Source organism: Boleophthalmus pectinirostris, unplaced genomic scaffold, assembly GCF_026225935.1.
Source record: "Boleophthalmus pectinirostris isolate CB_2022bp ecotype Guang Dong unplaced genomic scaffold, ASM2622593v1 HiC_scaffold_1, whole genome shotgun sequence".
In the NCBI taxonomy this organism is placed as follows: domain Eukaryota; kingdom Metazoa; phylum Chordata; class Actinopteri; order Gobiiformes; family Gobiidae; genus Boleophthalmus; species Boleophthalmus pectinirostris.
The window spans coordinates 20821227-20837337 of record NW_026570970.1 but is presented as its reverse complement, the minus strand read 5'-3'; the positions used below and the strand labels follow the sequence as shown (position 1 = coordinate 20837337).

The window sequence follows — 16111 nt, the reverse complement described above, 5'->3', positions numbered from 1 at the left end:
GTAGAGAGAGGGGCGTCCACTGAGCGTCTGTTTTGCAGACAAGGCGTCGGCTTTGAATTATTTTGCTACGGATTCAACGTTCTTACGGATGCATGGCATATTTTTTATATGTTTTACGTTATGCATAGCGTGAACAACCATCTATACAAGCGCCCGAGTAGACGAAACGGGTTCAGCAAACGAAGCACGCGAGATGCCATGGACAGGATCAATAACATGCGCTAATAGCTATTCGCCAGCCGTAGCTATAAAACAGGTTTTAATAAAATTCATGGCTTTTTTGTACATTGATTTTATAAATGAAAAACTTTGCCAGCTATAATGGCAGTAAGTGCGTCGGATCCGCTGATCAACCCTTGTGTTTACCATGAGGCGTTTAAAGGTAAGAGTAATTCAGAAATTCATGTGCAGTCCAGCCTAGCCCTTGCATAAACTGTGTCCTGTTTCCGAAAACGATCATCAGTTTAAATGGCATGGCGCATTCCAACTCTAGTTTGTCCCAGTCCACACCCACAGTGCTGCCCTACTTTATTGTATGTTTGCCATGTTGTCTGTCTGCTGACTGTCCAGTGGAGCTACAGGTGAAGCGCCCACTCATGCCGATCCAGTTGAGCCCGGAGCAGGTGGGGCTGGAGATGCTGTGTCTCTGCGGACAGCTAGACCTCCTCATCAGAGCGCAGACTCAGCAGGTGGGCTACATCATTGGAGTTTAACCACTGCAGCCTTCTTATGAATCACAATGCTGACAAGTATAGGCTAAAAAATTTGTGCTGGTTTGCCTGGTAGTCTGTAAATGAACCTTATATATTTATCAGTTTCAGGACCAGTTGGTGGCTGGCTGTAGTCCAGAAGAATCAGACACTTTTCAGAGTCAAGGTACTATCCTAACCTATAGTTGCAGTGGTATGTTTATGCATCTTTATAGTAGCCTCTTTGGTTTAACATTTTTGAAGGATCAGAGATTCTTGATCAGATGCTTCAGTGCCTTGAACATCTACCAAAGCCTATGCCACAGCTTGAGGTAGTTTACGAATCTTCCTATCTCTGTTATTTTCATGAATAAAAACATAAACGTCATTGTCTGTCATTTCCGTAGGATTACTTGGATATGATTGGCCTGTCAGCAATGTTTCCACGTGTAGAGGTTTTCTTGATTCAAGGCAGCCCTGTTGAGATGCTGGAGAGGCCACTCATGGATGGTATGTTTTGCAGCATCAAGCAGTATACTGAGCCCTATACTATAGTTTTATCTTTTATCTAGTTTATCTAACTTACTTTTTAAATTGTAGATTATTTTTCTCATATTGCCAAATTGAATCAACTGTTAGTGCTAAGTCAGCAGCTTGAAGAGGACATCAACCACCTTGGCAGTCATAAATACATTGCTCACCAGCTCTCAGTTATATATGTAAGTCGGATTTCATAACTTTATTTGGTGTTTTTCCCTTCGGTGTCAAAGCAATAATCACTGTGTCTGTTTTCAGCAAGTAATCAGTTCTTTTAGAGGAATCAAAGTGTTTTCTGAGATAAAGAAGGAGATTGAAGCCAATTTCAAACAGCTAAAGCAGTCACTGGTAGCAGAGGAAGGTTCTAGGCACGAACCTCAGCTGTCTGCTCAATACGTTTCTTGGTAAGTCGGTTACTTTATGTTTGAACCAATCAAATAAGACCACTGACAGATGAAATTACACTAAACATTTAATCATAGTGGCAGTAAGTCCTTCAAGTGTAGCCTTATGGATCTGAAGTTCGAAATAGATTTTTAAAATTGGGCCAGAGGAAACTAGCTTTTGTCAGGTTCCACTGTAACCCTGATTCAGATACAGTAGGTGGCATACACGGGTTTGCTTATTCTGCAGGTATGTAATGTGTACCTGATTTATTGAACACATTTCATTTAGTAATAATCATAATCATAATTGTATGCTGTACTGTTGTCTTAAATTAAGTGATTTTAATTGCTTGATCTGTTTAGGATACTAGAAATGACTCAGAACATAACATCAGTGGTGTTGTCGCTGCCAGAAGAGCTGACTGAGGACCTTCATCCAGCTCTCACTTTCATGGCCCAGTTCTTGTCCTGACCCCTGAAGTGTTAGTCATGAACAATAATATAAACCCATAAAAGGTGCTACACATTTTCATCAAATGTACAAGGATTACATGTGTTTTGTTTGTCTTGAATATGAAGGTATGGGTATGAATGTTCTTGCACTATAGTAATTTTCAATTAAAGAAGTAATAAAAAATATGAACATTCAATAGGCTATATGTATGTTGATCCATCATATTGAAAACAATGCTATTTTTTATGTGAGGTGAAAGAGATTGTGGTGTGAATGAAGGAGATGGATTTAGGCACACTAATGGAACAAGTGAATTATAGTATTTAACTATGCATATTCTGTACATATAATATGATTTATTTCTGATTATTTTCCAAGAGTACAGAATTTTAAAATGATTAGTAACCTCGCACTCACATGGTTGGTACCCCATAATGAAAAGCAGTTTTTTAAACGTGTTAAATAAATAAACAGTGCAACAGCGCTCCCTGGCGTTCAATCAGCGGCACACGCACTGTGGCTGAGGTATGCCTCCAGAAACCGGACGGCGCGCGTGTCTGCATCAGCCGCGAGAGGTGGGTCAGAACCAGGAGTGACACATCCAGAGACAAATCAAATGCTTACATTTTATTTCTCATCCAATCATGGAGGGTTAGGCTGTCCAGAAGCTTGAATATGAGAGCTACAGTAAAGAAGGAAATATATCCATGAAAACATTGCACTTATTTTGCTCTGACATCCTTTACATGATAGATTGCGCATCCTTAGAAACAACAGGAGAATGAATAAACTTAAAGAGGTAAGATTGAAAAGTTTTGTCTCACCTGTGAATCAGTCACATTGTAATACACATAGCTACTTTCCTTTGGAGAATATGAGGGCACAGGAGAGCCTCTCACCTGAGTTTAACTCCATGGGCCAAAGGTTGTTAGTTTTGAGCTGTCAAAGTGTCCCTAGGCAAACCTGGGGGTACTAGCAGCTCCTCCCAGTGGAGAGGCATGTAAAATAGAATGCGTAATGTGTAGGATATAAGTCCCGGTCCTTTATTTTTATGAGGGGGTTTCTTTGTTGTTGTCTTAAAATCTGGCAAACATTACACATGCGTCGTGCGTTCATTTAAAGATAACCAACTCTACAGTGTCAAAATAAAGTCAACTGTTGTTTTTGCTGGATGAATACAGAACTCTTTAAACGTGCTCGTTCTAAATATATCAATGAATGTTCATGCATCTTTTTTGATTAGATTAAACCTGGATTACCTTTACAAATGTCTAGTCACGCCCTTAATTCATGTATAAAGGTCTGAGGAGGATATGATACAAGATCCAAAAACTTCAGCTGCTACCAGGCTCACTGAGCAAAGGTAGGAGTTGCTCATTATTCTGTTAAGGATTGTTTGTATGATGTGTGACTTAACAATATTGTGATAATTTCTTGTTTGTAGTAAAACATCTTGTGACAGAGAAAATACTAGTTGTGCCACACCTCAGTCCGAGGATGACTCTGGGAATGAAAACAAACAGAAGAATGTGGTAAGTGCAGAATATTGCTATACACTATTTCACTATAAATGACACTGATGCTAAAATGTGTCAACACGCCAGCCACAGAAAAGAAGAAAAAGAGCACAGACCACTCCTAAAAGTAGTAAAGGTCAAAACACCAAAGCAGATCGGGGCAGTGGAAGCCGAGCAGGGGGTAGCCGTGACAAACAAGATGATGGGGAGGCGGTGACCCTCTTTGAGGTGATAAGCATGGGCCGCAGTGCCATGAAGGTATGGAAGTTAAATTTTTGTGTACTTTGACTTCATCGTACCGGACCCTAGTGGACACAATGCACGTCACAGCCATCAAATCTACAAACTTTGGAGTTTTTGCTTCCCCTTTAAAGTAGAAGACTGTTACTTTCTCTCATATTTTAATTGAAGCTATACATTTTGCTCTTTATTATTATTCATGTTTCCTTCTCTTAACTTGTTGTGTTGTGTTGCCAGGCTGTGATAGACGACTGGATTGAAGCCTATGAAAAGGAAAGAGACCCCTCCATTTTGGATCTAATTAGTTTCTTTATTCAGTGCTGTGGCTGTAAAGGTCAGTGTCATAATAATGGCTATATCGACTTATTATTCAATATATGAAAACTAACAATATATTTTGGGACTCAATATAGTCATGTGTTTGTTTTCTTTGTCAGTTTTTTGTAGATTTGGGGTATTCTGTAATACAATAAGATATGAGCTGGAGAGGATTGAATAAGTCACTTATATGGCTAATTATTTGTTCCATATGCTATTTATTTGTTGCAGACCTTTTAATGATACTGTCTACTTAAAAATGGTTTCCTATGATTATGTTGTGTTATTGTTATTGTGCCACTGGTATAAAGAAGTTACATATTATCGTTTATTGCAGTACATCTCTGTAGTAATATATTATGACTGGCCTAATGTTCATCTATCTTCTAACTCCACAATATTAATGACGATCATTTTCTTCATCAGGTATGGTCACTGCAGAAATGTGTACGAGTAAAGATGGCAGCAACATCAAGAGCAAAATGGTGGAACAACTAGATGAGGTAGAAAATAAAGATGAAAATAATTTATTTCGGATTGTATCTGTTTTAGTTATAAATATGCTTTGTATTTCAGGCCTCTGGTCTTCAGGTTAAGAGATTTTTGGCTTTTCCGTGGATACTTACAGTTACGTGGCCGTTGGATGGGGTAGGTATATTTTAAAATGGTTACTCTGCTCTTCTTCTATCTACATAATACAAGACAATGTGAGTTACTAGGATTGATCGCAACCATTGTCGTAAACTCATCATAACTTACCATGATGATTATTTTCCAGGATGTGGAGTATCCTCTGGTGCAGTCGGGGCCGTGCGGGCGCTGGTTCCACTCGGAGCTGTGCGACTTCATGTCTGTGCTGGTGACTCAGTTTCAGCACAGTGTCCTTTTCGACAGTTACCTGATGAACGCCATCCTCTCTCTGCTCACGGCGCTGTCTGACTCCTTTGTGCGGGCTTTCAGACACACATGTACACTGGCTGGTACGGCTATCTTATAACATTTAAATCATAATAATCATCATCTCTTTAAGCTAACACTGTGCATTATCTAAAGCTGTGAAGCTGCTCACTTCCCTGGTGCATGTTGCTCTGAGCCTCAGTGTGGGCATAGAGAACAGTCAGAAGTTGTGTGCTGTGCAAAAGTCTAAGACTGCAAGACAGAAAAACTCTCCACAAATTAAAGGCATACAAAAGAAAATAACTCAGGTGAGCTTATTTGTGAGCAGATTTTTATTCTTTAAAATGCCTCTTAATGTGTGGTGTCTTTTTGCTATGCACTTTCAGCTTGAAGAAAAAAGGTCCGAGGTGGAGAGTATGATGAATGCCATCTTTAAAGGAGTATTTCTTAAGCGTTATCGGTAAAGTTATGTTTTTGTAGCTTAGTTATGTACTCATATTATTGCAGTAGGCATCTGGCTTTATCATACAGCCATATTATACTTTGTGAGTACATTTTAACAATAATTACTTTGTTTGGTAGTGACGTGCTTCCAGAAATCCGTTCGATTTGCATGGAGGAATTGGGTGCATGGATGAAGAACTACCATACTCTTTTTCTCAATGATAGTTACCTCAAGTACATGGGCTGGATGATGCATGACAAGGTAAATGAATCACAAAATTTGCAAAAAGAAAGGAAGCTATTGATAAAAAAAAAAAAAAACTATTTTTTAACAGAATTCAGATGTTCGGATCAAGTGCGTATTGGGTCTGCAGGAGTTATATGGGGATCCTACACTCTTTCCTAAACTAAATCTGTTCACCAGCCGCTTCAAAGTAATCTATCACACAAACCAAAAAAAGCCACTGAAATATACAAATGTTTTTTTAAAATAAAATATTTGCTTTAGGAGCGGATGATCTCCTTGACTCTGGATAAGGACAATGAAGTGGCACTGCAAAGTATGAAATTACTGGTTCTCATGTCCAAGTAAGATCACAAAGTCAGGTTGTTCTTTTGGTTTTACAATTGTTTAATTGAAACTTTTCTCCATAGTAAACCAGGGGGTGCGTTCAGTCCAAGCGAATACAGGCAGCTGTTCCAGTTTGTTTACTCTTCACAGCGCCCCCTAGCTGCTGCTGCAGGACAGCTTCTGTATTTAAGGTAAACATTTGCATAACTAACATAATATTAAATGAATAAATAAACAAACAGTATATTTGCTTTTTAAGGCTTCTAAACACCTCATCAAACACTCAGGATGGGACAAATGCAGAGGAAGCTCACAAACAAGAAATATTTGTAAAATTAAAAGCACTACTTGACTTTTATCAGGAGTCTAAGGTATATTGTGGAGACATTAAACATGAAGTGACCATTATTTAGAGTGGATTGAACACATTGTATGGTGATCATTTCTGAATTTCACAGCTGCACCAGCATGTTCCTTACCTCGTGGACAGTCTTTGGACTGTTCCAGTGCTCTGTTGAAGGACTGGCCCACAATCACTTCCATACTACTGCAAGAACCATCCTTATGTCCAGGTAGGAGCATTACTCAGTTTTAAATTTTCAAACATTTTACAATAATGAATTATTAGGAAGTTTAACAAGCATTCTTACAGTTATTAGATTCAGATTAATTAGGCCTGAGCGCCAGAGGCTGGCGAAGGGCCTATTAGTATCGCAAAGCGACGCTCCAAGTGACCTGAAAGTGAAATGGCGCGACGTGACTCACCCGTAGTGACCAGCGACCCTCGCCATCACGTAGCAATGCTCCAGAGGTTTCCGAAAATGTATAGTTTGTCGGCCAAAAAAAAGCGGAACATTGTTCTTGCATCAGAATATTATTCTTTCTTTCTTCCTTCTTTCTTTCTTATTATTTTTCTCCTAACCAACTCACCCATTTTTCACCCACTGAACCTGACGAAAAGTCCTGGAAATTTTGTCATCTGGTAAAACTTGCGCTTCTCTAAGTTTTGGCAATTTCCATTTTCCAAAAATACATAAAATGGCTCGTCAGTGCCCTCAAACAACTCAAACACGCATTAGGGAATACGAATGAGGGGAAAAAAAATTAGCATGTACAATTATGAAATTTGACACAGAAGTCGATTATGACAAGACAAGGAAAAATATTATCACGCCAATGCGCTCTACCGGGGGCAGCAATATTGGATTAAACTTTGCTAAGCTTTTATGAACTCCTCTGAGGTCGTTCACCCGAACGAGCTCAAATTTGGTCCACATTATCTCAAGAGGTGGAACATCAAAAGGTATCAAAAATTTTCACACACGTCTTACAGTCTCTGAACAGTGAAGCAACAATTTTGGAGATTTACAAATTCCTCCCATTTGCTCAAAGAACTCAGATTTCAATGAAATTTGAAACAGTTGTTAAACTCTCAGCCTTAAAGCTTCTTAATGTGAAAATTATTAATTTTGTGCATTAGTGCCCCCTATGTAAAAATAAGGTTTTATTTGACAACTAGGACTAAAACAGGACTGAACTAGGACTAAAACAGGACTGAAATAGGACTACAACAACAGGACTAAAACAGGACTAAACCAGGACTGAACTAGGACTAAAACAGGATTAAACCTGAACCAGGACTAAAACAGGACTAAAACAGGACTGAACCAGGACTGAACTAGGACTAAAACAGGACTAAACCAGGACTAATCCCAGGACTGAACCAGGAGGACAAAAGTAGGACTAAAATAGGACTACAACAGGACTAAACAGGAGTAAAACAGGACTAAACCAGGACTGATCCCAGGACTGAACCAGGAGGACAAAACCAGGACTGAACCAGGACTAAAACAGGACTAAACCAGGACTGAGCCCAGTACTGAACCAGGACTGAACTAGGACTAAAACAGGACTGAAACAGGACTAAACTAGGACTAAACCAGAACTGAACCAAGACTAATCCCAGGACTGAACCAGGAGGACAAAAGTAGGACTAAAATAGGACTACAACAGGACTAAACAGGACTAAAACAGGACTAAACCAGGACTGATCCCAGGACTGAACCAGGAGGACAAAAGTAGGACTAAAATAGGACTACAACAGGACTAAACAGGACTAAAACAGGCCTAACCCAGGACTGATCCCAGGACTGAACCAGGAGGACAAAACCAGGACTGAACCAGGACTAAAACAGGACTAAACCAGGACTGAGCCCAGTACTGAACCAGGACTAAACTAGGACTAAACCAGAACTGAACCAAGACTGAGTGTGGGGACGGGCTCGGAGGTGTGCCTGCCTAGACCGTTGGGTGACCGCAGGCGAAAGGATCGATGGAGAGGTCCGTGCCTCACAGAGCTAAGCACAACCGTCGCCTAGTCGTGCTTTGTGGACACCCTGCTCTCCCTTGGGCCTCCCTCGGGCCTCCAGCGGGTCCCGACGCAAAACAGTGTGGCACAGGACACATTTTGAAAGCCCATTGCGGGCACGGGAGGGAGTGAAACTGCACAATGCGAGAGCGGGCAGGTGGGATGATAAACTGCAGTCCTGCAAACTAAATATGAGTGTAAAGTAAAAAATACAAATGATTCACGTTTGTCTATCATACATCATTTGTGCTGGATATTTTATTTGGCTTTAATAAAAAAAATTTAAGCAGCCTAAACTTGCGGACGTGGTCTAATCTTGCGCACATGTTATACAATTCCTTTCCCTTCTCCTTGTTTGATAGAGGTTAAGATTTGTGGGCAGGAGCAGGACAGAATATCGCAGATGTGGGCATGAGGGATGAATGAAAATTACATTTCTTTGCGGGAGGGAGCAGGACTGAAAATTCTGTCCCGCACAGACCTCTTGCTCGGGGTTCTCCCTCTCTCTCTCTCAAATCCAAGATTAGTCCTGGTTTAGTCCTGGTTTAGTCCTGGTTTAGTCCTGGTTTAGACCTGGTTTAGACCTGGTTTAGACCTGGTTTAGACCTGGTTTAGACCTGGTTTAGTCCTGGTTAAGTCCTGGTATAGTGGGCTCAGGTGTTTTTAACTACTCTAAGGGGAGGCATTCACTCTGAAAACCCCTGATGTATTATATTATTTTTGGTACATTCACTTTACCAATTTCTGCATAAAAAACAAGCCATCACAGTATGCTATTTGACTGGCATGTGAATTAAACTATGTGAAAAAAAACAAAACAATAAAACATGAATAAGTACTAAATAAAGGCAAAAGCACACATTTAAATATTTTTAGTCATTATTTTTATTCATGCATGTAACGAGTAGTGTTTGGAGGTGCTCTAGCGCTGTTGACGCCTGAGCCCCCTCCACTGCTGCTCCACTACGGCCGCTCCTTTTGGGCGGATGAATCCCTGTCCTCTTTCACATTCACGATGAAGCTTCAGGAGACGCACCTCCTCTTGTGTTGAAAAAAGTTCAGAAGTCAGCTCCTGCACCCTCCTGGACAGTTTCTCATTTGCTTTGGTGGTTTGATCTCCACCAACATCATTACAAGTGGTTTGAGTCGCCACTGTAAGTTCTTTAAGTTGTTCTACATACAGACATATTATTTCATTGTACGCACTAACTTCATTTTCGAGCTCTTTCTCTTTTGTCAGGAGGTTAGCTTTGAGCTCTTTCAATTCCAAATCTTGTTCATTCATCTTTTCCCCGACTTTTTTGAAGTTAGGAAGCTCTTGCCTGAGTTGCGCATGCTCGTAGAGGTGAGCGTCATCCTCTAATGTATAGAGGTGCCAGGGTTTTGAGGAGAAAGTGTACGAGCTGTCCATTTTTGTGTGTGTCTTCACCAGTGTCCTGAGAAGTTGTGTTGGTGCCAAAAGTGTTGGTGGGGACAAAAGTCATCATCTCCATGCTGTTAGCTGATTGGCTGACACAAGACATCTTCATGGTGATGATGGAATCTTGATTTTGACCTCGTTTGATCTGGTTTTGATTTGGTTTTGATCAGGTCAAACCAGATTAAACCAGGTTTGATCTGGTTTGACCTGGTTTGGTCCTGGTCAAACCAGGTGGAAGGCTATTCAAAAATTTCAGAAATTTTGCACAAAATTCCATTTTAGCATCCTGATCCAAAGAGTCAGTGACACCCATGCCATATTTTTTAAGCTGTTGCCATAGCAATGACATAAACTGTTATTCCATTGGTAAAATGGACACATTTTAGCACAAACTTTAGCCGATTTCACTCAAATTTTAATCGTGGGTTTACACCCAGACCCTGAACAGATTCTTGTAAGAAAATACAAAAATGCATGCAGTAGCGCCCCCTAGATAATTTTAACAGAACAATAACGTTTTATTTGTCATAGATACATAAAATTTGGTATACACATTTGTGACATGGTTTCGATTAAAAAACTCAATGATGCCCACACCCCATTTACATGGTGTTGCCATGACAACAAGCACAAAATCTGCCCTTGCCAATGGGATGTCCTTACACAAAGTTTGTGTAGAAAAAAAAAATTTTGTAGCCACATGCATCTTGGCAAAAGGAACAAAAATTTATATTGCAACCATGCCTGTTTGTTTTAATAAATACATGCAAAAATTATGTAAAATGGCAGGGTTAAGTTAAGAGATAGGGCTAGGGTTGGGGCTGTGGTGAGGATTATGGCTAGGGTTAGGTTTAAGGTTAGGATTATTAGGGTTAGTGCGCGATGTTTTGCGAGGCACAGCATTTGCAGGGCGCGTGTTTGCGGGGTGCGCCGTTTGCGGGGTGCGCCGTTTGTCGGGTGCGCCGTTTGCGGGGTGCGCCGTTTGCGGGACGAGGTGTAGGCGCGCGCGAGGGCCAGTCATTGCCGCTTGCAGCTATATTTTACTTTACTTTTTCAGTGTAGGTGATAAACCTAGATTGTAAGTGAATGTTGGGTGTTGGCTTTTAACCTTGTCAAAAATTATTGACACAGACAGGAGCACTAACCATTCAGCTACCTTCACATATAACTAAGTTCTGTGTTATGTGCAGCTGAATATGTGACTCTAAATAACTGGATGGATGTTGCATATTGTATTTTCTAGGGTTAAAGGATTCAGAGGAAATTGTCCTGGTAGAGATCCTGGTGGCTTCTGTGCGTCAGGCATCAGAGGGCCCGGGACTAGTAGGAAGGAGTGGAGTCAAGAAGGTATGTCATTGTTCTGAGAAAATGTGGCCCTCAAATGAAAATCCAATTACATTACATAACATTAACATATTTCATTTTAACAGGTGGCGAGTATCAAAGAAAAAAGGACACAAGTTGATGACTGTACCAAACTCACTGAACATTTTCTGGAGGTGCTTCCCAAGTTACTCAAAAAGGTAGTTATTAGATTATTTTATTATAAGTCACTTACAGTTGATAATTCACGCTTTTTCAATCTTTTTTGACAGTTTTTACAATGCGAAGATGTTGTTGCATTACTTCTGAAGATTCCTCAATTCTTCCTTGCTGACTTCTCATTGGCTGAAAAAGATCAGGTTTCAAATTTCTTAACTCAACTTAACAGTCGCAAAGATTTTACTTTTTACAACACTACTAATATCTCCCCAGTTGCTGTCAGACCTGTTGTCAGCGATGAGAGCTGTTTTAGACGTACACTGTGGTGCTGATGTTCTAGAGGCTGCAGCTCGCTCCTACCTCAGTCTGTGTGAAGACGAGACATCCTGGTGCTCTACTGCCCAAACTGCCAGAGATGAAATGGTCCAAAATTGGGTGAACCAACTAAGGGTACTACTTGAACATGCAGTAAAGGTATAGGATATTCATGGTCTCATAAATTGTGGGATACTGATATTGACTTATATCTTCTTGTTAAAGGAGGATACTTTCACAGCAGATAGTAAAAAAATGGAAGAACTTTTATCCACAATTAAGAGAGTCAGAGCTTTTCACAAGTAAGAATACATGCAGTATGGTTGTCCTCACACTGTATTTGTACTATTATTGATTAATGGCTGATTGTCCTGGTTCTATAGTTGTCATGACTTGTCAAACTGGAATCTGTTTGAGCTTGTGTTACCTCTCATGTCTATCGATCAGACTGGACTGCCACCTCAGGTAATATTACATAACATCACACAATATGTGCAACATTAGTAATGTATCGATTCATTTTATGTTTGGATTGCAGGTGCTTTTGGAAGTTTTGCAGTGTCTTTGTTACGCTATGCTCTGGTCACTTAATACAAGTAGTGAGACCCTAACCTCCAAGGCAAGTTTCTTCAATATAGTGCATTCCCATAACATATCATATCAACCAAGTGCATATTGAGTGAATATAATTTGTCAAGCCAATAATGAATTCTAAACTTGAACAACAGCTTTTTTAATGTGCTTTGGTCATTTGTAGGAGAAGGCATTGGCCCAGAGACTACATCTACGTCAGTTTTGTGAAAGTAGTCAGCGATGTCTCTCCCACAGTGAGGATGCAGTGAGGCAGCAGGTAGGCTTGTCAGAATAACACTAGTAATACATTTTTAGTACTGTCATTTCACACATGGATTGTGTTTTCACATCAGGCTTTTCTGGGCATCTGTGATGTCCTGACGGCTCATTCGTACCAGTCAAATATATGGAATCCAACCTGCTATGGTCCTTTACTCTACACTCCCAGCCCCAAACTGCAGAGGGCGCTGTTGACCTTTCTTTGCAGCCATATCTTTGTTATGCCAGAGAGTGACAGTCAAAGTACAGGTGAGCGCTGACTTCAGTACAGTAAGGATTCGTTTAGAATCAGTTTGACTTGAGTACCGTGAATTGTGTAGTATTTCTAATATATAGTATTGTTCTGCTCTTCTTTATAATTTTTGATCACACCAAGAACATAGATAATCATGACTGGTATAATGTTTTAAGTGAATATGAGAAAAAAGAAAGTGCTAATTCAAATAATAAAAATATGTGTTGCTAAAACAAGTATAATTGTGTTGACTGCATGACTGCATTGACCAGCCCCAGTCCCTTTCCTTCTTTTCTGCTAGAAGAGCCAGGACATGACCACTCTTTGCCTCGATTAATGCTTTTTAAAATAACTGTGATTGAGATATGTAAAGTAAGCAGCAATATACCCAGTCAACATTTATACTGCATAGCCCAATCAGAAATAACCAATATAACCAAAATGCCTCTTCACCACTTGACATTTTACAACAGAATGAAACAGTCTGGATAAGTCAATATCTGTGGTGGTGAAATCTCTTAAAAGTCCACATGCAATATAGAATAGAATCACTGGTTTCTGACGGTGTAATAAAAAAACTATGGTTTTATTGGATTTGGCTGGTTTTGTTCTATAGACAGTGTTTCCTATATGCTGCTGGATCAGGGATCAGGCAGAGGGCAGGAGTACTGAGTTAAATCATAAAATCAGGCCAATCTCTTTCCGTGAGAAAATTCCATTAACTTTGGCTCACCTCTGAGTCTGTTTTATTAGGCTTGTGTAAGATTGAAGCCACATGGTGTCACAACCATAACTCTACTCTGGTGTTATCTTTGATTTCCACCTGCTAAAGCCATTGTCCTCACAGTGACTCAAAGACTTTAGAACGTCTTTGTTCTTTCATTTCGATTGTGTGATTTCTCATGATTAATAACTCTACTTACTTTGCCTTTTTGACCACTTAACATCCTCTATCCCATACATCACTTCCATCTGGCTCCACAGACACTGAGGACTCTGAAGTTGAAAAGCTGGAGGACCTTCATAAACGGAGAAACCTGCTGGCAGCGTTCTGCAAACTCATAGTGCATGGGATCCTGGAGATGAGCATGGCTGCAGAGGTCTTTATGTGCTATGTCAAGGTAACACAAGACACCCATTGCAATGTAAAGTTGGAGAAATTACAGTTCACAGAGTATAGATGATATGTACAAAACCAGTATATAGTTTTACGTGTAGCAGTAATTGAGTTAATATACAGTAAATATTATTATATTTTGCTCTTTTGATTGCTGAAAATATCTGACTGTTATCTGCAGTTTTATAATGACTATGGAGACATCATCAAGGAGACACTGTGCAGAACTAGACAAACTGATAAGACTGAGAGCACTCGGACGCTGGTCATGTCTCTGCAGACGGTACAGTCCCACACATGTAACTAAAGACTGGAGTCATTGAAAATACACTCATATCATATCTTATGTGTTTCTCAGCTGTTTGTGCGCTTAAAGCAGGAGCAGGAGCAGGAGCAGGAGAGTGGAAGCAGGCTACACCCTGGGGTCCAAACCTTCACCAGTATAAAAGAGCTGGCCCGCCGCTTCGCCATGACCTTTGGGGACCTCATGAAGTTTCGTGAATGCATCGTCATGATCCACAGGTCCTTGTAAATGTCATTTATTTTTGCCCTTGTGCAACCTTAAAGGTGCTCTATGTAACTTTTTGATTTATGAATATGTCATTGCTCTGCCTGGAATGTTTCACAGTATGGCATTAAACAGTTCTACCCTACATGTATTAAATCACAGTTGTGTTATAGCTTAACAATACCTAGGAACAGATCACCGTTTAAATAAAGTTTAATGCCTTATTCTGAAACATTTTAGACAAAGCAATAACATATCCATGGAGCAAAGTATTTGAGAGGCCCTCCACCGGAAATGTTACGCAATGCACCTTTAAGTAAAAATAAAACCCACTTTTATTATATGTGCAGGAGTGGAATAGACTTTGTGTTTCAAGGGTTCAAGCAGATCCCAGATACACAAACACCAGTGAATCTCTCCTACCTGACCATCCTCAGTGAATTCTCCTGTAAACTGCTCAAACCTGACAAAAAGACGATGTAAGTGTGCGGTATATAGTACATCTGCGAAAGTGCTGTAGGTTTTCTAGTCTGTTCTTGTTGCTACAGGTTGTGTTACCTGCAGAAGCACACAGCTGAGCACATTATTGACCTCAGGGAGGAGTGCTGGCAGCCGCTGGGGCACTACCGCACATCACTATTGGCAGCAGCAGAAGGGGAGGATGCCTTGTCCCACGCTAGCTCTGACAGGAGAGTGCAACCACGCTCAAGCTGTGCTAAATCTAAACTAGAAGGTAAAAATCACAAATTTTTTGTTCAAATTAATATAACTTTGTAACTTGTTAAAATTACTTTATAGGAAAAAAGTCTACATGTCCCATCAGTTCAAATGAAATTAGTAAAACTCCTAGTAAAGCTCAAAGACTCAGATTTAGTCCAAGGTAAGAAATGTTTTATAATTAAAAATAAATGAAAATTTAATCTGCATGACTTTCAACACTTCTCTCCTCAGCACTCCTGTTGCAGACATGGATCGTTCCTTTGTGTCTGTGGATCCAGTGAGACGACTGAACTTTGACACGCCTGTGCTCAGCACTGACCCTGAGGCCCAAGAGGAAACCGTGGACGTGGAACTATAACATTTTGATATTTTTAAGATTGGACTATTTTAATTGTTTTTATTTTGCACCTTATAACAGGTTTTTTTAAGTGAGATTTTTGTAAGACGCTACAGGTCATTGTGTTTGTAAAAGAATATTATTTTTATAGGGGAAACATGGTGTTTTATGTCACTTGTTCATGGAAAATACAGTTTTGGATTCCCTTTTTAAATCTTCCACTGATGGAACATAGAGCTATTTGAAGCCAGCAATTATATGGACACATTTTGATCACATTGATTATACATGCACTACATAGTCAAGTGTTGTAGGGCTATTGCCATATAGTATGCAACATCCTTACATGTAAAGTGCCAAAACTTGGTTAATTTTTAAAGAAAAGAGGGAAGTTTTAAGGATGAAGGGTGCACAAATACATTATTGGATTAGTTTTTTTATATAGTTTTAAACACTTGCAGAAATATACAACTGACCAGTTAAAAAAAAAAAAAAATCATGGCACTTTTTCAAATTCATTCTCTCCTTTCTATTTCTATTTCTATTCTAATGCTTCTACGTTGATCACTGTCTTTGTAGCATTATTAATTGCACAAGCCTAAGTTTCCTGCCTGACACTTTAATATCATGTATTACCAGTATTAAATTGAGCTTTATGCTAAATTGTGTTTGTGTATATTTTTTCCACTTTCCTTTTAATCTGG

At 39.8% G+C, this 16111-nt stretch overlaps 2 protein-coding genes across 3 annotated transcripts; both read left to right on the top strand.

Annotated features, from left to right (window-relative positions):
• The first annotated feature begins 43 nt into the window (after window positions 1-43).
• On the top strand, window positions 44-2179 carry si:ch211-218d20.15 (uncharacterized). Of its 2 annotated transcripts, XM_055152030.1 has the most exons (8): window positions 44-382; window positions 571-689; window positions 816-876; window positions 954-1021; window positions 1097-1199; window positions 1290-1408; window positions 1485-1630; window positions 1976-2179. In XM_055152030.1, exons 1-8 carry the CDS (start codon window positions 322-324, stop codon window positions 2082-2084), a joined length of 786 nt encoding a protein of 261 aa, XP_055008005.1. In that variant the 5' UTR covers window positions 44-321; the 3' UTR covers window positions 2085-2179. The 2 variants fall into 2 exon arrangements, with proteins under 2 accessions (XP_055008005.1, XP_055007998.1); XM_055152023.1 differs by lacking the exon at window positions 44-382 and having other exon boundaries at window positions 423-689.
• Window positions 2180-2715: 536 nt separating this feature from the next.
• Window positions 2716-16070, top strand: si:ch211-269e2.1 (cohesin subunit SA-2). Its single transcript, XM_055147668.1, is given in 33 exon segments — window positions 2716-2865; window positions 3310-3429; window positions 3511-3598; window positions 3671-3841; window positions 4061-4157; window positions 4568-4644; window positions 4718-4789; window positions 4920-5121; window positions 5195-5346; window positions 5425-5498; window positions 5621-5744; window positions 5818-5916; window positions 5991-6070; window positions 6137-6244; window positions 6313-6424; window positions 6512-6548; window positions 6551-6625; window positions 11085-11188; window positions 11272-11364; window positions 11437-11523; window positions 11597-11797; window positions 11864-11940; window positions 12022-12103; window positions 12177-12257; window positions 12396-12488; window positions 12565-12739; window positions 13710-13846; window positions 14024-14125; window positions 14201-14364; window positions 14701-14829; window positions 14899-15083; window positions 15149-15230; window positions 15302-16070. Coding segments are annotated over 32 exon segments (3537 nt in total). The 5' UTR covers window positions 2716-2865; window positions 3310-3379; the 3' UTR covers window positions 15429-16070.
• Window positions 16071-16111: the final 41 nt, after the last annotated feature.